This window comes from Jaculus jaculus, chromosome X (genome assembly GCF_020740685.1).
Source record: "Jaculus jaculus isolate mJacJac1 chromosome X, mJacJac1.mat.Y.cur, whole genome shotgun sequence".
Taxonomy (NCBI): Eukaryota; Metazoa; Chordata; class Mammalia; order Rodentia; family Dipodidae; genus Jaculus; species Jaculus jaculus.
This window is the reverse complement of record NC_059125.1, coordinates 52251080-52275981: the sequence shown is the minus strand read 5'-3', so window position 1 is coordinate 52275981 and position 24902 is coordinate 52251080. Positions and strand designations below refer to the sequence as shown.

Genomic DNA, 24902 nt, shown 5'->3' with positions numbered 1-24902 from the left:
AACAATAAACCAATGGGACTTCAGGAAATTAAAAGCTTTTGTACAACAAAGGATACTGTTATGGAAAGAGGCAGCCTACAGAATGGGAAAATATACTTTGCTAGCTATAAATCAGACAGAGGATCAATATGTAGGATACACAAAGAACTCTAAACAATAAGAAATCACACAACACAATCAAAGAATGGGCTATAGAACTGAATAGAGAGTTTTCAAAAGAAGAAATACAAGCTGAGCATACTGGCAGATGCCTTTAGTCTCAGCACTTGGGAGGCAGAGATAGGAGGACTGCCGTGGTTCGAGGTCACCCTGAGACTACATAGTGAATTCCAGGTCAGCCAGGACTAGAATAAGACCCTACCTTGAAAAAAATACAAATGGCTAATAAATAATTTTTAAAATATTTAACATCTTTAGCCACAAGGGTAATGCGAATAAAACTACTTTGAGACTCTTTCTCACTCTTGTCAGAAAGGGTATCATCAAGGAATCAAATGACAATAACTCCTGTGAAGAGTGGGGAAAACAGGAACTCTTATTCAATACGGATGGGAATGTAACCTAGTGCAGTTTTTATGGAAATCTGTATAGAGGTTTCTGATACAGCTACAAGTAGATCTAACAAATGACCCAACCATAACACCCCTAGGGATAGACCCTAAAGACTGTACTATAGAGATACTAGATCATCCATGTCTATTGCTGCTTGTTAGAGTTATGTTCTCATTTCTGGAAAAAAAAAAAAAAACAATGGAAAGGAAAGCAGCCTATGGAAAGAAAGGGTTTATTTCAGCTTACTATCTCAAGGGGAAATTTCATCATGGTATGACAGAGCAGAGGCTGGGTGTTGCAATCAGGTTTCAATTGCTGGCACAAATCACCTAAGAGCAGCTTGTGGGGGGGGGGAGAGTCATTTTGGCTTACAGACTCAAGGGGAAGCTCCATGATGGCAAGAGAAAATGTTCCATAGCACATTTTTGATTGGGTTGTTTGATTTTGTATTGCTTAGTTTTTTGAGTTCTTTATGTATTCAAGATTCTAGTCCTCTGTCAGATGTATAACTGGCAAAGATTTTTCTCCCATTCTGGAGGATGTCTCTTAACTCAACTTACAATTTTGTGTGCTGAACGATAGCTTTTTAATTTCACACAGTCCCATTTGTCAAATTTAAACCTTATTTCCTAAGTGATTATCTTCCTAGTCATAAAATACTTACCTACACCTGTATCTTGCATTATACTCCCTAGTTTTTCCTTAAGAAGTTTCAGAGGTTCAATTATGACATTGAGGTCTTTGATCCATTTTCAGTTGATTTTTATGCAGTTGAGAAATAAGGATATAGATTCATTTTTCTACATTGTAGATATCCAACTTCCCTATCACAATTTGTTGAAGATATAATATCTTATCTCCAAAGTATATTTTTGGCATTTTTATAAAACATCAGGTCTCTATAGCTTCATGGACTTATACCTGGGTCCTGTATTCTATTTGTGTCTATTTTTGTGCCAATAATAGGGTGTTTTTAATGGAATGGCAGTCAGTAATTTATTATAGAAAGGGGAGTTGCTCATGGCTCTGTGCAGTGACACCTCTAGCAGTATTCTCTTTTGTTTGTTTTTGTTTTGTTTTTGAGGTAGGGTTTTACTGTATGTCAGGCTGACCTGAAATTCACTATGTAGTCAGGGTGGCCTTGAACTCATGGCTATAATCCTACCTCTGCCTCTCAAGACCTGGGGTTAAAGACATTTGCCACCATGCCCAGAAAGCAGTATTCTTTTGATCGACATTGCTTTGGCTATGTGGAGTCTTTGTGATTCCATATGTATTTTAAGACTTTTTCTCTTTTCTCTGTGAGGACTGGTTTTGAATTTTGGCTGGGATTGCATTGAGTTTGCATATTGATTTTGGTAAAATATTAATTTTCACAATATTACATCTTTCAGTCTATGAATATGAGAGGTCTTTCAGTCTTCTAGTGTGTTCATCAGTGTTTCTTCAGTTGTTGAAAGTACTCATCTGTGATCTTATTTATTTGGGCCTTCTATCTCTTTCTTTTGGCTAATTTGGTTACGCTTTTGTCAGTCATTATTATCTTTTCAAAGAAAAAAGTCTTTGTTTCATTAATATTTTTCATTTCTATCTTATTGATTTCCCTGATATTTTTTCATATATTGTTTTAAATTTGTCAGGTTCATAGGTTTCCCTCCCTTATTACCCTCAATTTCACTGTACTCTTTCTTCTTGTCTCTTACTAGTGGTTATGCCACAAAACGGATTAACTTCTCCTTCCTGGAAACTTTTAACTCTCATTCACTCATTATGGGGGTATGGCTTCCTGCACACCTCCCCTTTCTATAATGAAATACTGTCTGCCCCCCTATGTGTTGGCCTTGTGTAGGTAACATCATTTGGTATGAGTTCATGAATGTGATAGCCTTGTCATGTGTGAAAGAGTTCTACAGAGTACTTCCCCATTATCCAGCTAATACATTCCTTCTGTCCCATTGTTGTAGTTGCTGCCTCATTGCTCAAAGGACCTGACCAAAAGCAGCTGATAGGAGTAAAGTTTTGTTTTGTTTTGTTTTGAGGCAGGATCTCACTCTAGCCCAGGCTGATCTGGAATTCATTATGTAGTCTCAGGGTGGCCTCAAACTCATGGCGATCCACCTACCTCTACCTCCCAAGTGCTTTGATTAAAGGTGTGCGCCACTACATCTGGCTCGTTTTTTTTTTGTTTTTTTTTTTTTTTTTGAGGGGGGAGTCTTATAGTCTTGAGGGGAAGCTTCATGATGGCAGGGGAGAACATGACATAAGCCATAGCTGGACATTACCTCCTTGCCACAGCAGCAGAAGAGTGAGCCATGTTCTGGCAAGATAGAGCTGATTAAGTCACCCCTATGCCTTCCCCCAACATCATTTCCAGCAATGCTCCACCTCCCAAATTGCCATCAGCTGAGGACCTAGCACCTAGAGCACATGAGTTTATGGGGGATATCTGATCAAGCCACCATACCCATTTTCATCAGTGTTCCCTGAATCCTGTATAGGATAGTATGTATGTCTCTTAGGATCCAACACTCATCAGGCACTTGTTTTTAGCCCTTGGCCAGTTATGACTTTCTGCATTGATATTTCCACTGATCTTAATTATTTCATATGCTATTTTTGGGTTTGGTTTTTTTTTGTTTTTTTAAAACTTTTAGATGCATCCTTAATTTACTCATTTCAGTCCTCTCTGTGTTTGTATTGTAAGAATTTAGAACTATAAACTTCTCTTGGGAATTCCTTCATTATATTCTATAGGTTTTAATGTTATATAAATTTTCATTTGATTCTAAGAATTTTTGTTTTCCTTCTTAGTTTCTTCAATGGCCCATTCACTGTTCAATAGTATATTGTTAAATATCTATGAACAATTTATTTTCTGTAGTTTTTATTGTTATAGATTTATTGCAGGCAGATAAAATACAAGGAGTTATTTCAATATTCTTATACCTTCATAACTTGTTTTTTGTTCTAATACGAGCTGCTTAAAAGATTGTATGTGGCCAGGAGTGGTGGCCCATGCCTATAATCCCAACACTTGTGAAGCACAGGTAGAAGGATCTCTGTGAGTCTGAGGCTGCCTAGCACTACAAAGTGAGTTTCAGATGAGTCATGGCTAGAATAAGACCCTACCTCAAAACAAAACAACAAAAAGAATGTGTGTGGGCTCTGGAGATGACTTAGTGATTAAAGGTACTTGGAAAACTTGATGACCTGAGTTCAATTCCACAACACCAATGTAAAGCTACATGCATCTGGAATTTGTTTGCAGTGGCAGGAAGCCCTGGTGTGTCCATTTTCTTTCTCTTTCTCTCTGTCTTTCTCTCTCTGTCAAATAAATAAATATTAAAAACAATGTGTGCCATATATTGAGGGGGGAGTTGGAATGCCTTGTACATATCTGTTAAGTTCATTTATTCTATGATTTCATTTAATTCTAATGTTTTGCTATTTGTTTCTTGTCTGGATTGACCTGTCTTTTGGAAAGAGTGATGTATTGATGCTACCTACTATCTCAGTTGAAATTAATCTGTGACTTTATGTCTAATATTATTTTTTATGAAGTTATAAAGCCCTGTGTTTGATGCATGTATATTTAAGATTGTGATAATCTCTTGCTATACTGTTCCCTCAGAACAAAGTGATTTTTATCCTTTTTGAGTAATTTTGGTTAGAAGTACATCTTGTCAGATATTAGAATAGCATTACTTGCTTTTCTACTTGGTTCCATTTGCTTATAATATTTTCCCCATCCTTTTACCCTAAGATATTATCTGTCTTTGATGGTGACTTGAGTTGACAGCAAAAAGATGGATCCACTTTTCTAATAGTCTGTTAGTCTGTGTCTTTTGATTGGGGGAACTGAAACCATTAATATTCATAGTTAATAAGTGTGAGTTAAATACAATCATGTTGCTGATCTCTTGGCCTTCACTTAACAATTCTATTATTAAGTATTATTTTCCCTATAGCTTTTTGAATGTGTTTATCCTTCTTGTCTGTCTGAAGTACTCCTTCTAGTATCCTCTTTAGAGCTGGTTTAGTACAAATAAATTCATTTAGCCTGTTTTTATCATTGAAAAAGATGGCTTTTCTCTTGTGACACATGATTTTACAGAGTATAGTAGTTGGCAGCTATGATAGTTCAGTACTTAAAACACATCATCCCAAGCACATTTGGCCTTTTGTTTCCATTGAAAAATGGACTATTTTTCTGAAGGACTGGCATTTATATGTGACTTAATGTTTCTCTCAGAGCTTCAGTACATTTTCTTTATCCTGTGTAATATTTTAACTATAATATGACATTGGGACTTTCTTTGCTTATCCTGTCCATTTTGTATTTTATATTCCATTTTACTTGGAACAGTATCTCTTTGCTTAAACTTGGGAAATTTTGTCTTATGATGTTTTTTTTTCATTTTTGGTTTTTCAAGGTAGGTCAGCTCAGGATGACCTGGAATGCACTATGTAGTCTCAGGGTAGCCTTGAACTCATGGTGATCCTCCTACCTCTGCTTCACAAGTGTTCTTCTATAATTTTATAGAAAATATTTTTATGCTTTTAACCTGAAGTTATTTTTATTCTAAGCCAATTATACATAAATTTTATTTTTTCTTGGTGTCTCAAAACTTTCATGTTCTGTCCATACATTTTAAAATTCTTTTTTATATTTTTTTGACAACGTCTATACTTACAGACAACAAACCATGATATTTTCCTTCCCTGCCCCACTTTTGCTTCATAACTCTGCTCTCCATCACAGCCCCCCTCTCTTTCCATTAGTTGCTCTCTTAATTTGATGTCATCATCTTTTTTTCCTGTTATGGTGGTTTTGTGTAAGTATTGCTAGGCATAGTGAGGTCATGGATATTGAGGCCAGTTTCTGTCTGGACAGTTGTATGTAGGGAGTGGTTCCCTTCCTTTGGCTCTCACATTCTGCCACTACCTCTTCCCACAATGGACCCTAAACCTTGGAGGGTGTGAGATATTTCAGTGCTGGACACTCCTCCATCCATTTCCAGCACTATCTTGTCTTTTGGGTCATCCCAGTGGTCATCACCATCTGAAAAGTGAAGCTTCTCTAACTAAAAGTGAGCAGAGCATTAATATATGAACATTAACTGTAGTGCTTTCAGGACAATATGGTGAGAATAATATATGCATTTATCCATACAAGAGCAGACTTTATATCCATAAGGCTCATGGCTTCCCCTGCCATAGGCTTTTGATAGGTTTTCAGTACCAGTCATGTATTCTCTCCCATAGAACAGGCCTTCAGTCCAATTAGAGAGCAGTTCAATCCCCCCAGAGCAGACATGTCACTATTGCACTCAATCAGTCATTTGGCCTGTCTGGCCAACCTTAAGGCTTCCATTGTCCACTGACTTCACTGCTGATGACTTCTGTCTCCCATAAGGCTGCGTACAGTACAGCTTTTTCCAGCTATCAGTTGGTTGGCCTACAGGGAGAAGGATTTCTGCTCAGCACCAGCTTGATTTCTCAGTGACTGCGCCACTCAGGCATGTGAAGTCTTCAGCATTAGGGTCTTACCATCTCTTTTTCAAGGGAAACCCAGGGCCTTGGTAATAGCCTGTAATGTTTTCGAGGTAACAAGGACCTCCCTGGCCAACAACTCACTGGAAGGTACCGCATCCGGGGCACTGCCTATTGCTTTTGCATGTGCCATATTTCAAGAAAATAGGTTTTCATATGTCTTATTCAGAATATCTTGAATTTTGATTGACCCTCCCCTCACCTTTTTTTATATAATCTCTTACCCTGACCTTGCTTAGGCCTTTCCCCTCACTGTAATCTGTTCTTCTACTTACATATGTAAAATACCATCCCCTTAAGTCTTTCCCTCTCTTCCCTCTCTTATAGTCTTTTTGTAGCTTACTGGCCTCTGCTGCCGATTTTTGGTTCCAGCACACACTCAAGTCTATACATTTGTACCTAGGATCCACATATGAGAGAGAACATGTGATGTTTGGTTTACTGGGCCTGGGTTACCTCATTTGGTATAATACTTTCCAGATCCATCCATTTCCCTGCAAATTTCATTTTGCTTTACCACTAAATAGAACTCCATTGTGTAAGTGTATCAAATTTTTATCATCCATTCATCTGTGGGACATCTAGGCTGGTTCCATTTCCTAGATATTGTGAAAAGAGCAGCAATAAACATGGGTGTACAAGTATCTCTAAGGTAGTAAGAAGAGTCATTAGGATAGATGCCTAGGGGTGCTATAGCTGAATCTAATGTAAATCTGTTTTTAGGTGTCTCAAGAACCTCCACGCTGATTTTCACAATGGCTGTATCAGATTACATTCCCATCAACAGTGTAGAAGGGTTCCCCTTTTACTGCATCCTCACCAATATTTATTGTCATTTGTTTTCTTGTTGGTAGTCATTCTGACAGGAGTGAGATGAATCTCAAAGTAGTTTATTTTTATTGATTTATTAGCATCAAAGAGAGAGGGAGAGAGTGAGAATGGTCACACCAGGGCTTCTAGCCACTGCAAACAAACTCCAAATATGTGCACCCCTTGTGGATCTGGCTAACATCAATCCTGGGGAATTGAACCTAGGTTCTTTGGCTTTGCAGGGAAGCACCTTAACCACAAAGCCATCTCTCCAATCCTCAAAGTAGTTTTATTTGCATTTCCCTGATGACTAAGGATGTAGAATACTTTTCAATTATTTGAGAGCTACAGAGAGAGAGAGAGAGAAAGAGGCAGAGAGAGAGAGAATGGGTGCACCAGGCCCTCCAGCCACTGCAAACAAACTCCAGATGTGTGTGCCCCCTTGTACATCTGGCTTACGTGGGTCCTGGGTAATCAAGCCTCAAATCAGGGTCTTTAGGCTTCACAGACAAGCACTTAACCAATAAGCTATTTCTCCAGCCCTAGAATACTTTAGATGGCTATATGCCATGTGTATTTCTTCTAATGAGAACTTTCTACTTAGTTTCATAGCCATTTTTTAATTGAATTGTTTGATTTTTATTGATCTTTTTTTTTAGTTCTTTGTATATTCTGGATGTTAATCTTCTGACAGATGTGTAGCTGGCAAAGATTTTCTTCCATTCTGTAGGATGTCTCTTTGCTATATTCACAGTGTCATTTGCTGTATAAAAGCTTTATAATTTCATGAGATCCCACTGGCTGCTTAGTGGTTTTATTTCCTGAGCAATTGGGGTTATATTCAGAAAGTCTTTGCCTATGCCAACATGTTGAAGGGTTTCTCCTACCTTTTCCTCTAGAAATTTCAGAATTTTGGGTATGAAATTAAGGTCCCTGGTCCACTTGGTTTTGACTCGTGTACATTTTCATCCTTCTACATATAGATATCTAGTTTTCCCACCACCACTTTTTGAAGAGGCTATCTTTTCTCCAATAAATATTTTTGTCATTTTTGTCAAAAACCAGATGGCTTTAGATGCTTGGGTTATCATGTGTGTCCTCTATTCTATTCCATTGATCTACATGTCTTTCTGCCAATATCATGCTGTTTTTGTTACTGTGGCTTTGTAATATAGCTCAATACCAGCCTTATTTTTGTTGCTCAAAATTGTTTTGCTATGCAAGGTGTTTTGTGCTTCCAAATGAATTTTAGAATTTTTTTTCTATTTCTGTGACAAATGCTATTGGAATTTTAATGGAGATTGCATTAAATGTGTAGACTGCTTGTAGTTAGATTGACATTTTCACAATATTGATTCTTCCAATCCAAGAACATTGGATGCCTTTCCATTTCCTTGTGTCTTCTGCAATTTCTAACTTGAGTGTTTTGAAGCTCTCATTGTAGAGATCCTTCACTGCATTGGTTAAATTTATTCCAAGGTACTTTATCATTTTTTTGAGGCAATTGTGAATGGGAGAGACTCCCTGATTTCATCCTCTGCATGTTTGTTGTTAGAATATAGGAAAGCTACTGATTTCTGTGTGTTTATTTTGTATCCTGCTACATTGCTCCAAGTATATTTCAGCACTAATAGTTTGCTGGTAGAATCTTTAGGCTCCTTTATGTATAGAATCATATCATCTGCAACAATGACAATTTGATCCCTGTTTCCAATTTGCATACATTTTATAACTGTCTCCTACCTTATTGCTATAGCTAAGCCTTCCAGTACTATATTAAATAAAAATGAAAATATGAACACCTTGCCTTGTTCCTAAATTTAGTGGATAAGCTTCAAGTTTCTCCCAATTTAGTATTATGTTGGCTGTAGGTTTGTCATAATAGCTTTTATTATGTTGAGATCTATTCCTTCTATTCCCAGTTTCTGTAATACTTTTACCATGAAGAAATGTTGGATTTTGTTGAAGGTCTTTTCTCCATCTATTGAGATGATCATGTGACTTTTGTCCTTCAGACCATTTATATGACATATTACATTTATTGATTTGCATATGTTGAACCATCCCCGAATCTCTGGGATAAAGCCTACTTGGTCAGGGTGAACGATCTTTCTGATATATTGTTGTATTGTTTGCCAATATTTTGTTGAGAATTTTTGCATCTATGTTCATGAGGGAGATTGGTCTGAAGATTTTTTTTTTTTTCTCTGTCTTTGTCTGGTTTTGGTATCAGGGTGTTGCTGGCTTCATAGGAGGAATTTGGTAGAATTCCTTCCTTTTCTATTTTATGGAATGGTGCCTTTTTCATCTCTGATTTAATTAACTTTATCTCTTCTCTTTATTTTGGTTAGATTTGCTAAGGGCTTATCAATCTTGTTTATCCTTTCAAAGAACCAACTCTTTGTTTCATTGATTCTTTGGATTTTTTTGTTTCTATCTCATTAATTTATGCCCTTTTTTTCCCTTTTCTTTCCTACTGATGATTGGTTTGCCTTTTTCTTTTTCCAAGGCCTTAAGGTGAAGCATTAAATTGTTTACTTGTGAACTCTCTAATTTATTAATATAGTCACTGAGAGCTATAAATTTCCATGTTAGGACTTCCTTCATTGTGTCTCAAAGGTTTTGGTATGTTGTATTATCATCATCATTTAAGTCTATGAATATATTTATTTCCTTTTTGATTTCTTCAATGACACATTCATTAAAGTGGTTTCCTGTGTTCTCTTTCAGGAGTTTGTTTTCTTTGATTGCATTTATTTTTTGATTTCTTTGAGTATAGATATCATCGATTTTTTTCTTTTACAATCTTTGTCAGGCATTTCATCTAAAGCAGTGTCATTGATGATCATTTCTGATGGATTTGTATTGTCTTAATGCTTTGTGTTTCTTGTATTATATTGTGGCAGTTTGATTCAGGTGTTCCCCATAAACTTAGGTGTTCTGAATGCTAGGATCTCAGCTGATGGAGATTTGGGAATTAATGCCTCCTGGAGGAAGTGTATTGTTGGGGGCGGTCTTATGGGTGTTATAGCAAGTTTCCCCAAGCCAGTGTTTGGCATATTTTCCTGTCCCTGTTTTCCACCTGATGTTGGCCAGGGGGAAATCTCCACCCTGTGCTCATGCCATCGTTTTCCTCTGCCATCAAGGAGCTTCCCCTTGAGCCTGTCAGGCAAAATAAACCTCTTTTTTCCCCATAAGCTGCTCTTGGTTGGGTGATTTCTACCAGCAATGCGAACCTGACTGCAACAGTAAAGTAGTACCAAGGACTGGGATTGCTGCAAGACATCTGACTGTGTGGCTTTGGCCTTTTGGAGCTGATTTTCAAAAGTAATGTGGAAGGATTTGAAACCTTGGTCTAAGAGATGCCTTGCAGTGCTATAAGTACAGCTTGATGGACTATACTGGTGAGAATTAAAAGACATGAATGCAGTAAGAACTATAAACTGTGAGGTTTGGTTTATGAGGGTTAGAAAGGACTTTGCTTGGACCGAGATAGCAGTTTGTGTGAGAAGCTTGCTCCTTACGTCTGTGTTCTGAGAAGTTGTGCAGGGTTGCTTTGTGTTGAAATGAACTGGTGTGAGCAGAGGGATATAGCACAGAAAAAAAAAAATTAAATCTTTGGGCCTAAACTGTTGCCCATTCACCTGCAAATTGTTTGAGAGATTACGACCTTTGAGATTGGGCCAGCTAACCTGCTCTGGGGCAACAGGAAGAATATAGACTCTTTTGAAGGGGCCCAAGTGCTTGAGAAGTGTCCTGTTCTTCAAAGTAGTCGTCTTTTTTTTTTTTTTTCTTTTTTGAGGTAGGGTCTCACTCTAGCTCAGGCTGACCTGGAAATCATTCTGTAGTCTCAGGGTGGCCTTGAATTTATGGCAATCATCCTACCTCTGCCTCCTGAGTGCTGGGATTAAAGGCATGTACCACCACGCCTGGTTTCAAAGTCTACTTTATTCTCCCCTGGATTAACAAATTGGCACCCTACCTGGAGTATAAGAAATGCAGGAAAGAGAGGATCATTGAGTGCAACATGGTCTTGTGTTTTGGAAATGGTTATGGGCAGTATGAAGCAGGCTTTCTGGTTTCCTTGCATGGAATCCCCATGGGGCCATGAGGATGAACCTTGAATTGCTGTGGAGACCCAGTGGAGATGCCGGGACCACAAGATGGCTGCTAAGGAAAGCTGCCAGCTCCAGTGAAGTTTACCAGGACTGAGTAGTCTAGCTGGAGGGGCGGAATTGGAAGTCCAGAGACTTGGTGGTTAGATTTATCAGATTAGGAGATTTGTCACTAACTAGAGTTTTTGGACTTGGAGCTACAGAGTTTGGTATTTGCCCTGTTTAAATTATGTATTGCTTGAGTATTTCTTTGCTATGTCCAATGCCATCTGTTGCAGTGTGAATGTTTATTCTGTGCCATTATCGGTTCTTTGGGGATTTTTTTTTGGTATTATGGCTCAGTTAAAAGACATTGGACTATGGTGATGTATGAACGTCACTGGAATTGATTCAAAACTATGGGGACTTTTAAAGTTGGACTGAATGCATTGTATTTTGTATCATGTATGGATATCAGTTTATGGGGGCCAGGGGTGGGATTTGGTGGTTTGATTCAGGTTTCCCCCATAAACTTAGGTATTCCAAATGCTAGCTTCCCAGCTGTTGGAGATTTGGGAATTAACACCTCCTGGAGGGAGTGTATTGTTGGGGGCAGGTTTATGGGTGTTATAGCCAGTTTCCCCAAGCCAGTGTTTGGCACACTCTCCGGTCCCTGTTGTCTATCTGATGTTGGTCCGGGGGTGATGTCTACCCTCAGCTCATGCCATTGTTTACCCTGCCATCCTGGAGCTTCCCCTATAGCCTGTAAGCTAAAATAAACCTCTTTTTTCCCACAAGCTGTTCTGGGTTGGGTGATTTCTACCAGCAATGTGAACCTGACTGCACCAGTTAAGTTTTGACTTTTGCATCCTGAATTGATTTGATGCTTTTTTTTTTTTCCCTCATCTGTAGTATTTTGAGATGTGGTGATCCACCTTTATATACTTTCAGGATATGAGTTTAAGTTGCCAAGTGTATCTCATGTATTCCTATCCAACCACAGAAGTAATCCTAGGTGTTGAGTTTGCTTGCTCAGCAAGTATTTTAGTGGACTGGGTGAAACAATTTACTGGCAAATTTTAAATTTCAACTGAGCAATATACACATTCAATAAAAACCAGCACAAAGTGTGCAATTGTGGGGATTAAAACAAAAAGAGTCTTGTCAAGCCAAAATCCCTAAGGATGTGTGTTGCTCTATACTCTTAATCCTGTCAGCTGGAAGGTAGAGAATTATGTTCTGAATTGGGTTCAAGGTCAGCCTGGATTTCAATCAGACCTTGCCCCCAATAATGACAGAGAAGGCAAAGGCCTTATAAATTTGAAAGCATCAAAGGCAACAATATTCAACCCCCAAATATAGCTCATTTGATAATGGTAAAGCCAACCAAGAATATGTAACCCATAACCTTCCCTGACATGGAAACAGAGATTAGCACTTCCAATGAAGTACTATGTACCTGTCTGTGCTTTTTTTTTTTTTTTCTTCTGCCAGTAGCCCTTGTTACTTTTGGGGGTGGCTTCCAATCTCACCAGTGGTGAGTGCCCACCTCGATCCCTCCATGTTGTGCTGTGGAACTGGAGTTCTGATCATCTGTGCTGGATTTGCTGCCACTGGGGGCTGAATGCTGGACGTTAGCAGTTCTGATGGTTGGGGGATGGGAGAGTGCAGAAAGCCTGGAGTTGCTCACACAGTCCCAACTGTATCACTTTCAGTAGCTCCTTAGTTGATCTTAGCTGTCTTTCCTTTAGATTTCTTGACTTTGCATCCTAGGAGGCTGATGAAAATCCCCTTGTTTGGTCTCTGCTGCTGCTCAGCTTGCAGCTTCTGGTGGGGCAGTGCCAGGCAGGTGCACGGATCTGGTGAGCCACAAGCACCTCAGTGAGATTCTGGCCATTTTCCTCCTTTTTGGTGTATCTTGGTCTCTCCTGCTTCTCTGTTGTTTGTAGGAATAACCTATACTCCTTCACTTTTTTTCCAAAAGAGTGTATTTTGTTGTGGTTTTGCTTAAATCCCTCCGTAGGCTGGTTTGGTGTGGCTCCTATGCCGCCATCTTATCCAGAAGTCCTATTTTATTTTTGATTTTGTTAAATTTATTTGTGTGATGGCGTAGCAGTTAAGACACTTGCCTGTGAAGTTTTAACAACCCAGGCTTGATTCCCAGATGTACAATGTGACACACCCACCTGGAGTTCAAGTGGAGTAGCTAGAGGCTTTGGCACACCCATTTTCTCATTCTCTCTCTCAAGTAAATAAATAATAAATAAATAAATATATGTATATATATATATATGTATATACATATATATACATATACACACATATATATACATATACATATATACATATACATACATATATACATATACATACATATATATATACATATACATATATATACATACACATACATATATACATGCACATACATATATACACACACACACACACACATATATATATATATACATACACACACATACATACATACACACACACACACACACACACACACACACACACATACATATATGTAGAGATAAAGTTTTTCAAGGTAGGGTCTCACTCTAGCCCAGGCTGACCTGGAATTCATAGGGTGGCCTTGAACTCATGGTGATACCCCTACCTCTGCCTCCTAAGTGCTGGGATTAAAAGTGTGCACTACCACACCCAGCTATATTAAATACTTTTTAAAAATTTATTTGTGTATATGGTCGTGCCAAGGTCTCTTGTCACTGCAAACAAATGCCAGACACTTGTGCCACTTTTGTGTATGGCTTTACATGGGTGGCTAGGGGAATTACACCCAGGCCATCAGACTTTTCAAGCAAGCTCCTTTAACCACTGAGCCATCTTTGCAGACCCTCAAAAAGCAGAAATATTTTTGTGCCATTGATTAGATAACTTCAAATGTTCTTTATTAAAACTTAACAACTATTCTTTTTTGCTTGGCCAAAACAGCTGCTGTAGGCATTCTCTGAATTTTTCAGTTATTGTATTCATTATGATTTCTATTTTTTTAAGTTTTTCCATTTCTTTGCCAATTTTCCAAACTTCTATGTGTATTTTCTTAATGTCCCCTGAACTTCTCTAAAAGGAACATCTGAATTATTTGTCAGTTATTTAATAGATCTTTACTTTCTTTTTGATCCAGTTAGTTTCTTTTGGGAGTGCCACATTTCCATGATTTTTCAAAATAACTTGTAGCCTTACATGACAGCTCATTTGAGGATATAGACATCTCTTTTGGCATTTTAATACTTTTTGGTAATGATGAGCTTTTACTCATTAGTCTATCCTAGAATTGTAGATGAGCAAGCTGGTAGCAATCCTGGACAATCAGACCTTTGTATGGGGTTTTCTACTTAGCCTGTGTAACTTCCTGTACTTGGAGATCAAATGATATTAATGACTGCAATCTATCAACCAGTGAACTGGTAATACTCTGCTGTTAGGTGGTTGAATTAGCTCTACAATTATCTCTGATTGTCTAAAGTTGTAGGCTGTCTTGCCTAGATGGATATTTTGGACTTCATGGCTCAACACCATGGAATGGATAAGACTAAAATCTAGTCTCCAGATATGTGTAGACTTGGGCTTGCCCCTAGACATAGGTCAGACTTAAGCAAAGCACTGAACTTTGGTGGAGTTACCACTCTGAAGCTGGATTGGGGTGAGGCCAGATGCTCTTCAAAGTAATTATGATGAACAGTTGTTTTGTGACCTGGGGAAGATGTAATATAAGCACCAGAACTTTTTTGCATCCCCTCTCCATTGGTAAAGCTGGTAGTGACCAGGTGCTTACTTAATGGATAATCTCTGACATACAGTTGCCTCCTTACATAGGGAGTACTAATAAACATCCAAGACGTATAAGAAAGCTGGCTAGAGATTTGAGCCCAGAAGACCTATGGACTGTGTTTCTTTCATTGTAATTCTATTGGCTATTTACTCCATTGTAATGCCCTCATTAGTCAAAATACAGAACAATTACCAATATCTACATACTGTGCATTGTGAGCCCCATCTTTCTTTTTATTTCTATGTGACACCATGTATTTTATCTCTGCCAGTTGTTCTGATGCTTGTCTTGGGACACAACAGGATTGTATATCCAGAAAAGTGTCTTGGAATGGTGGGGAAGATGACTGTCCCACCTCCAAACTTTTTCCACCGTAGAAACTAATGGAATTCTTTTTTTTTTTTTTTTTTGAGGTAGGGTCTCACTCTGGCTCAGGCTGACCTGGAATTCACTATGTAGTCTCAGGATGGCCTTGAACTCTTGGCAATCCTCCTACCTCTGCCTCCCGAGTGCTGGGATTAAAGGCGTGCGCCACCACGCCCGGCTAGTAATGGAATTCTTTATATGTGATGTTGTGGAAGCTTGGAGGATTCGTTCTTCAGCCAAACATTTATATTACCATAATGTTATAGCTTTTCTTAGTTTTGTGGTTCAAGGAGGTGCCTCAGCCTTATTCCTGAATTCTGAGATATTCGCAGTAGTATTCCTGCATGTAGGTAGTTCCTATTTGGACTTCTGTGGGATAAAGGTAGAAAACTATTCTGCCATATTACTGACTTCACTTTCCCTCTTACATTTTACCACAAGCAGTCAGAAAGAACAAAATGTCCTAACAATTCATTTACATGAGTATGACAGTGCATAGCTGTATTTCTAGCACCTTATAGGGTGAAGCAAGAACATTGTGAGTTTGAGACTAGCCTAGGATATATCATGGGATCTAGACCAGCCTTTGTGACTGAGGAGACTAGGGCCAGAGACTGCCAGGTTTGACTCCCCAAAACCCATGTAAAAAGCTGGGCATGGCCACACTATCTGTAATCCCAGTCTATGGAGGGTGATAGAGAGCAGAAAATCTCTGGGGTCACTAATGAAGAGCACTCCAGGTTAAGAGAGATACCATGTCTCAAGCAATATGCAGATGAGCAATAAAAAGACACCCAATACTCTATGGCTTCTGCATGCACATGTGTACAAATACATGTATACACCACACCATTCATCTCACATTCCACATGTATATAACACACACACACACACACACAGAGAGAGAGAGAGAGAGAGAGAGAGAGAGAGAGAGAGAGAGAGAGAACCAATCATTTGAGCAAAGTTCACTCTAACGTGATATGACCTCATTTAGTTAATACATCTTCCTTCAAAGACACTATTTCCATGTAGGATCATATTCACAGGTACCAGAGGCTAGGACTTAACATATAATTTTTGGGAATACAATTCAATCTATACTTGTATAAACACTTATTCTCCAAAATTCATTTATTTTCTATGTGCAAAATACACTCACCCTATCCTAAAATCTCAACATATTTAATCTACCTAGCATCAAAAAGGAAATTTTGAGACTTTCTGTATGGTTCTTCCTTGGACAATATTTTTCTTCCTACTTGTAGACATCTGAAGCCTAGTATGGTGTTTTGAATGTAAATGTCCCCCATAGTCTCAGTTATTTTTGACTAGGCTTCCAACTTAGTCCCCATCAGGCTGAGCTTTGCTGAAGATGTGTCACTGGGGGCAGATCTTGAGTCCAGCCCTACTGTGTGCTCAGAGCTAACCCACACTCACTATTCTGTTTTTGCTTTATAGGCCCACACTCCAGTATTAAAAAGAACAGCATATCTTTACCTTCTGTTGACAATTTTCATACATTTATAATGTACTTTGAGTAGAATTCTGTTCCATTACCTTATTATATCCCACTTCCTCATCCTTATTCCAAAGAACTCTTTATTCTTCCAGCTAGTCCCTCTTTGCCTTTGATGTCTTATTTTGCCCTCATTCACCATCCATGTTAAATGTTGATGGTATAATATAATGCAGGTCCAGTCTAGATGCTGTGAAGTGATGAATATAACAATGATGTCATGTCAGAAATACAACATTCCAAAGAACTCCTCCTTATCCTCTGACTTTTTGTTTGTTTTTGTTTTTTGAGGTAGGTTCTCACTCTAGTTCAGGCTGACCGCCAATGCACTATGTAGTCTCAGGTTGACCTTGAGCTATCAGTGATGCTCCTACCTCCGCCTCCCAAGTGCTGGGATTAAACACATGTGCTACCATGCTCGTCTAACTTTTACATTCTTTTGTTTTGGTTTGTCTTTTTTTATTTTTCTCCAAGTTAGGGTATCACTCTAACCCAGGCTGATCTGGAACTCATAGCAATCTGTGGCACCACACCCAGCTCAATTTCAGGTCTTATATTAAGGTCTTTGATCTATTTGTTGTTGATTCTTGTGCATTGAGTAAAATAAGGACCTAGTTTCATTGCTCTTCATAGACATATTCAGTTTCTACAGCACCATTTGTTGAAGATGTCGTCTCTTTTCCAATGAGGCTTTTTGGCATTTTGGTCAAAAACCGATGGCTACAGTGGCAGAGGTTTATATCTAGATCTTTTGTTCTGTTCTATTCTCTTTGTCTCTTAATTTATGACCTATTTTAGAGACATTTCCATGTATTTCTGAGAAGAATGTGTATTCTACAGTGTTTGAATGGAATATTTTGTAAATGTCTGTTAGGCCCCCACATACTTCAATGCATGCATGTTTAGTATTATAATATCATAATTTTGGATTATTCCCTTGATAAGTATAGTGTGACCTTCTTTATGTCTCTTATTTGATTTGAAGTCTGTCATGTCAGATATTCGCATAGCAACCCCTGGTTGTTTCCCAGGCCCATTTGCTTAAAATATCACTTTCTATCCTTTCACTCTAAGGAAGCATCTGCCTTTTATGAAGAGGTATGTTTCTTGGAGGCAACAAGCAGAAGTATCCTCTATTTTGATCCATTCTGTTAGCCTGTTTCTTTTGATTGGGTAACTGAGACGATTTATATTTGTGGTTAATATTGAAAGGTGGGCATTAATTCCTGTCATTCCTGTAGATTTTGTAGTGTTTGGTGTTTTGCTGTTTCTCTCTTACATTACATATTATTTAAGCAAATACTCTTTCCTGTGACCCCATGTTTGTTCTTTTCCTTCTCTTCAGTCCAAAGAACTTCAAGTATTTTCTGTAGAGCTGGCTTAGTTGTCATCAATCCCTTTAGCATGTGTTTATCATAAAATGTTCTTTCCTTCAATTATGATATGTATCTTTGCTAAGTATAATAGTCTTGTTTGGCAGTTGTCATCTTTCAGAACTTAAAATCCATCATTCCATGCTTTCCTTGCTTTTGAAGATTCTGTTGAATGATCTGTTGATATTCTGATGGCCCTTCCTTTATAAGAGACATACCTCTGGGCTGGAATTCAGATCTGCTCCCACATACACCTTAGGATCCACCCCCAGTGATGACACCTCCAGCCAGACAGCTGGAGACCCATGTTACAAGTTTCATTTTAATAAAACACCTGAGTCTATGAGGCTATACATGTACAGTATCACATTCAAACTACCACATCCCCATAAACTCACAAGTTTTGAATGCTTGTTTTCCAGATGATGGTAACTTGGGACATGGAGCCTTGGTGGATACAGTGTTTCACTGGGGATAGACCTTGAAGTTTATTAGCCCCTAGCTTATCAGTGTTAGTTTGGTTCATCCTCTTGCTGTTGTTTTCCATTCACTATGGCAGAAGTGATATTCAGCCTCTGCTCGTGCCATGCTTCCTCTGCCATCCTGAAGCTTTCCCTCAAGACTGAAAACCAAACTTAAAAAAAAAAATTCTTGGGGAGCCGGGCGTGGTGGTGCACGCCTTTAATCCCAGCACTTGGGAGGCAGAGGTAGGAGGACTGCCGAGTGTTTGAGGCTACCCTGAGACTACATAGTGAATTCCAGGTCAGCCTGAGTCAGAGTGAGACCCTACCTCGAAAAAAAAAAGTATATTTGGGATAGAGTGATGTCTTAGCAGTAAAGGCACCTGCCTGTGAAGCCAAAGAACCCAGGTTTGATTTTTCAGGACTCACATAAGTTAGGTACACTAAGTGGCACATGTGTCTGGAGTTCGTTTACAGTAGCTGAAGGTCCTGGTGTGCCCATTCTCTATCTGCCTCTCTTCCCCACCCCTACTCTCTCAAACAAATAAAAGTTTAAACAAGGGGAAACCTTTCCTCCTATCAACTGCTTGATGATTCTTTTCTCGTCTTGTCCACTTGGTATTCTAAATGCCTTCTGCATCCGTATTGGTATCTCTTTCCCTAATTTGGAGAACATTTTTTTCTATAATTATGTTGAAAATATTGTGTCTTTAGACTGAAATTCTTCTCCTTTTCTATGTCGACTTCTTAGATTCAGTCTCTTCATAATGTCTTGAATATCTTAAATGTCCTGCTCACACCTTCTTGTGGATTTATCTTTTCTCTTGCTTGGAATGTTCCAAATCCTCCACATTCAAGCTCAGATATTCTGTCCTCTCCTTGGTGCATTTTACTTGTGAGGCTTTCTACAGGTTTTTGTTGTTGTTGTTGTTTGTTTTTGTCTTATTCAATTTACTATGTTTTTCATTTCCAGTATTTCAAATTGGTATTCTTCTGTATGCATATCTCATTGTTCTTATCTTGTATCATCCTCTTTATTTCATTCAGTTGCCTTCCTGTGTTCTCTTGGGCCTCCTTCAGTAGTTTTCTTCCTTGATTTCTTTGAACATACTTACAATCATTCTTTTGAATTCCCTCCCTGGCATTTTATCTACTTCAGTCTCACATAAGGTCATTACTATATGATTCATGAGTTTTAGAGCTGTTACACTGCCTTGGATTTTTGTGTTTATTATTTTACTGAATTGGGATGATCAAACTTCATTATTTGCTTGAATTATTAAATTGTTTTATCACCTGTATTTTTAAGTATTTCATAATTTACATCATCTGTCTAGGATTTCGGGATGCTTGCCATAGCTTCTGTATACTCCCAGGCTAGAATAATAGCAGTAATAGGGTGTACATGAAGCTGGTTGATATATCTGCTATGAAAATATCATAGTAATAAATTAACAACAATGATCTCTTTGACTTCAGTGGCTATTGGCTGATAAATAAAAAGGCTTATATGGGTTATACTAAGATTTTGCTTACTTAGAAAGAGCAAAATAGGATAGGTCAGGATGAGGACTAGTGTTAACTTTGGGAAAAAAGGGAGATGGCAAAATTATCTGGGAGAGGAAAAATGGGAAACTGTTCAGTTTCACAGACTTTAGAGATTGTTAAGGCTATGTGAAGGATGTAGATATGGAGTATAAAGAGGAGTGGCTAAGGAAGAGAGAATGTACAGAAGAGGTTGGAAACACAGGGAAAGATATATGAGTTGTATATGGGAAGAGTACAGCTATCAGAACAGTGGACTAGGTAGTCAAAAATAAAAACAACCCTAAAAGTCAACTAAGTAATATGCATACACAAACAAAACCATCATGATCTATATATGCATGAATGGAGATTAAACAAAAGAGACACCAAAATTAATAATATCAGAAATGACAAAAATTAAAGTGCTTGCCTATGGAGCCTAAGGACTCATGTTCAACTCTCTAGGTCCCATGTAAGCCATATACACCAAGTGATACAAGCATGTAAGGTCACACATGTGCACAAGGGGGTACACGCATCTGGAGTTCAGTCGCAGTGGCTGGAGGCCCTGGTGTGCCAATTCTCTCTCTCTCTTATTAAAAAAAAAAAGGCCAGTTGTTTGGGCTTGCCTCAAAAAAAAATTACAAACAATACTAAATGTATACACAATCTAAAAGGTCAGAATTTCTGCCTTGGGTGAGTTTTTCATTCTGTCCCTCTAACAACATGTCCTAATATGGGAACTATGTTAAATACTTTCAGTTCAAACATATAGAACCTTATTTGGTGTTTATGTGTATGTGTGTGTGTATGTATGTATGTATGTATGTATGTATGTATGTATGTATGTGTATATGGGTCAGCGAGATCTGCTCAGTTACTTTTGGAGTAATTTTCTATCACTTGTGCTAAGTTGTGTAGACATTTTATTCCTTGGTGCACACTATCTTTGGCTTGTTTCAGTTGGCTTGATTTGACAGGGCTTGGCTCAGCTGAGCTCCATGCTATGTATGGGAAGGGTGAGTGGGAGCCTTTGGCTTCCTTCAATTTCCATGTTCCCTGTGATGGCATATGGTGGAGGGGAGGTTGTAGAATGTTGACTTAAGAAAATAGATTTTTATTTTTAAGCCATCTAACTCTGTATATTTTGCTATGGAAAGCCAAGTAGGCTAGCAGAAGTTAATATCTTTTTGTTGTTGTTTGATTGTTTTGAGGTAGGGTCTCACTCTAGCTCAGGCTGACCTGGAATTCACTATATAATCTTAGGGTGGCCTCAAACTCAATCCACCTACCTCTGCCTCCCAAGTGCTGGGATCAAAGGCATGTGCCACCATACCCAGCAGAAATTCATATCTTAATGTGGCTCTTTCCTTCTGTATTTTATAGAATCAGCAGAGAGAAACTAGATGGTACCTTCTACATTTTGCTTAGAAATATCCTTAGCTAAATAGCCAATCTTATCACTTAAGCATTCTATTTTCATCAAATAGTTCAATGAAATTCAGCCAGTTCTCTGTCACTATATAAAAATGATTACCTTTCTTCCAGTAATTTTTGTTTGTTTGTTTCCATCAGGGACCTATTCAGAAGCAACTTTACATTCTTCAAGGCAATCTAGACATTTTAATACGATGTGTCTCAAAATTCTGACAGTCTTTATGCATGATACAACTGCAAAGTAACTTCCATATTTTTAGGATGTGTTATATAACAATCCACATTCCAGTACCAAAATCTTTATCAATTTTCTAGGAGTACTACAACAAATAACCACAAATTGAGTAGATTAAAACAGTGGTGACTTACTTTCTTACAATTCTGCAATTCAGCTTTTGGTGGCCTCACAGTCTCTGAAGGCTCTAGAAGATTCTCTTCTTTGTTTATTCCTACCTTCTGGAGATTGCAGGCAAATCTTGTTATTTTTTGGCTTACAGGTGCATTACTAAGTCTCCCTCCATTGTCACATATAGCTTACCCCTGTGTCTGTGTTCTATATACTATCACAATGTTTTCACATCTCTGATTGTGTCCATGTCCACATTTTATTACTCTTCTAAGGACACTAGTCAATGAATTAGGCTCAACTCCAAACCAGCATGATCTCATTTCAACTTGATTTCATCTGTAGAGCCTGTATTTCTATGTAAGGCCTTATTCTCAGGTACCAGAGATTAGGATCCAAACATGTTTAGGGAGAAAGCAATTCAAACTACTACATATACCTATCCAGGATTGGATTCATCAGTCTTCTATTATTCAACACGATGAATCTAAAGAATATATATTTCATTTCCTCAAAAATTGAACCTAAGCAAGGCCCATAAACCATATCCCCCTTTATTCAGTATATATTCAATATAGCTAGGCAGGATTCTACATTTCTTCTTCTTGATCATGTAGAGCTCTTCACATCCTCCAAAAGCTCATTTATCATTGCATACTACAATGTTCCTTTTTTAAAAAACAAGTATTTATTTGAGAGAAGGAGAAAGGCAGATAAAGAGAAAAAAAGAATAGGCATGTCAGGGCCTTTAGCCATGGCAAATGAACTCCAGGCACATGTCCCACCCTCTACATCTGGCTTACATTAGTACTAGGGAATTGAACCTTGGTCTTTTGGCTTTGCAGGACAGCACCTTAACTGCTAAGTCATCTGTCCAGACCTGTAATACTCTTTTGTAAAATTTGTTTCCTCTACTATATAATAAACACCTTGAGAGCAACATCTAAGGGTTATTCATTTCTATTGCTTAGCATTTCATGAATCATAGTAGACTCCTAGGAATTATTGGAGGAGGGAAGGAGAATGAAAGGAAGAAAGCTGTGTGAAGAGTTATAATTCAATGGTTTCAGGAGTAGAAAGAAGCTGGGAGCACAAAGCGCCAAGCTAAGCCTTTTCACCTTCTACCTTGATCTTCTTAGTGTCTTTTAGGATCTCAGTGTACATTGAAACTCTAATGACAAGAATTTGCAGACCTTTAGCTCATTTGAAAGTGTTTACTTCCAGAAGCCTCCAAGTCAATCATGTACAGAGGGTAAAGGGATCAGAGAGTGCTATGTGCAGGCTGTTTCTTAGATGTCTAATTCTAGTAAATTAAGGTAGAACTCTTAATGTGTCAACACCCTCAATAGCTCTTACTCTGATGGACCACTGTCAGCTTACATCAGGGAGAATATATAGTTCTTTTAATGCCTTTCTATTCCTTTACACATCCAACCCATCATAATGTCAAGAATTAAAAAAAAAAAAAGAAAACCTATATTTATCCATGGCTAAACTCTAAAGGAAAGCAGAGAAGGGAAAACTCAATACTCATAGGAATTAATTAGATAAAAGAAAAGTCTTGCGAAGATAAGCACAGAACAAGCTTGGAGGCATGGGTTGGCCCATTCATACTTACAACTCCTAAACTATTGCTGGTATATATCTCAGGCCTTCCCCATAGTTATGAGAATCAGGCTATGATACACAGATGACACATTGATAGGCATGTAAAAAGAGCATCAAAGTGATTATTATGAAAGAGGACACTAAACATAATATTTCTCCATAAGGGCAGGGGCTTTGTCTTATTTATGACTATTTCTCACATGACTTGAAGAGTGCCAAGCATATAATAGTTATTTGATAAGTATTTTAATGAATTAAGTTAATTAACCATGAAAGCATTCAGAGAATGGTATCCTGAAAATTATACTTAAATAAGATGCTTCTAATTAAGGAATTAAAGTTCTATTAAATGTTATCTAAATAAAACAATTTTCTAGTCACCTGGCAGCAGTACTTCTAAAGCCTGATAAGTATTCTTTTGCCAGTAGTATGAGCCCTGCCTCCTCCCCTTCTTCACTGTCTAGAGCACTCGGGTTTCACTGAATTTCCAATTCACCCCATGTTCCTTCCTACTCAAAGAGAACCAAAGCCAATCACAATAAATTTTGCTTGAACTAATTAGGTTTGTCCAACTTATAGCCAATGGGCCACAGAGGTCTCAGGATAGCTATGAATGGTAGTCCAACATATTTGTAGATAACAACATCATCTTGCAATGTAAAAAAGGTTGGATACCACTATATAGATCACTGCTTCTGTTATCAGCTATTATTTCAGGATCATACCTTCTATTCCTTTTTTCCCTTTAAAAATCACTAGCAAAATTAAACAAAATGAAATTTTAAACCAAGCAGATATTATATCAAGCTTTCAGTCCTCCCATCCACACACTTTGACACCTATATAGATGGCCATTTTGTCCCTAGCAGATGATTTTCTGGTCTTCCTCAATCCATCTCTGTAATTAACCCTCCATTCTCTCTTCTCTTTTTATCTACTTCAGATACCTGCAGCAGAAAACAACCCTTTCCTCATTGGAATGCATTACTGGTATTCCAGCCACAGTTCCAGAATTCAGTTCTGCAATGTCTGTCGAGAGAGCATTCCTGCCTTATCTCGAGATGCCATCATCTGTGAAGGTATCTGTCTGATTCCTTTAGAAAGAGAAGCTCAGTGGGTAGAAATAGGTGTGCAGGAGCTCATGTGGTTTAGTATCATTGACTCATTCTAAGTCTTGATTCTGGTGTAATATTAGCCTTGACGGAAATAAAAAGGAAAGGTAAAGAGAGTAACTAGCATGAAGGGAAGCTCTCATGAATTAAAATGGAGGGTTGGTTATGGGAAGATGGGACTATATGATCACAGGGATTGAAAAGACAGAAGTTACCTCCTTCTTACTATTAATTTCCATTCAAGATGAATGTTAGAAAGTTTAGCTCACAAGGAATCAAAAGGAACTGGTTCACTTTAGAAATATGCTTTGCAAACTGGGGCAAAATGATTTATAATGCATTTGA

At 38.1% G+C, this 24902-nt stretch overlaps 1 protein-coding gene across 1 annotated transcript in view; it reads left to right on the top strand.

Annotated features, from left to right (window-relative positions):
- Dgkk (diacylglycerol kinase kappa) overlaps positions 1-24902 on the top strand; it is a 156305-nt gene that overhangs the window by 90368 nt on the left and 41035 nt on the right. Inside the window, exon 5 of the mRNA XM_045140776.1 lies at positions 24389-24524. Within this exon, the coding sequence (XP_044996711.1) occupies positions 24389-24524 (136 nt within the window). The remainder of the gene's footprint in view (positions 1-24388; positions 24525-24902) is intronic.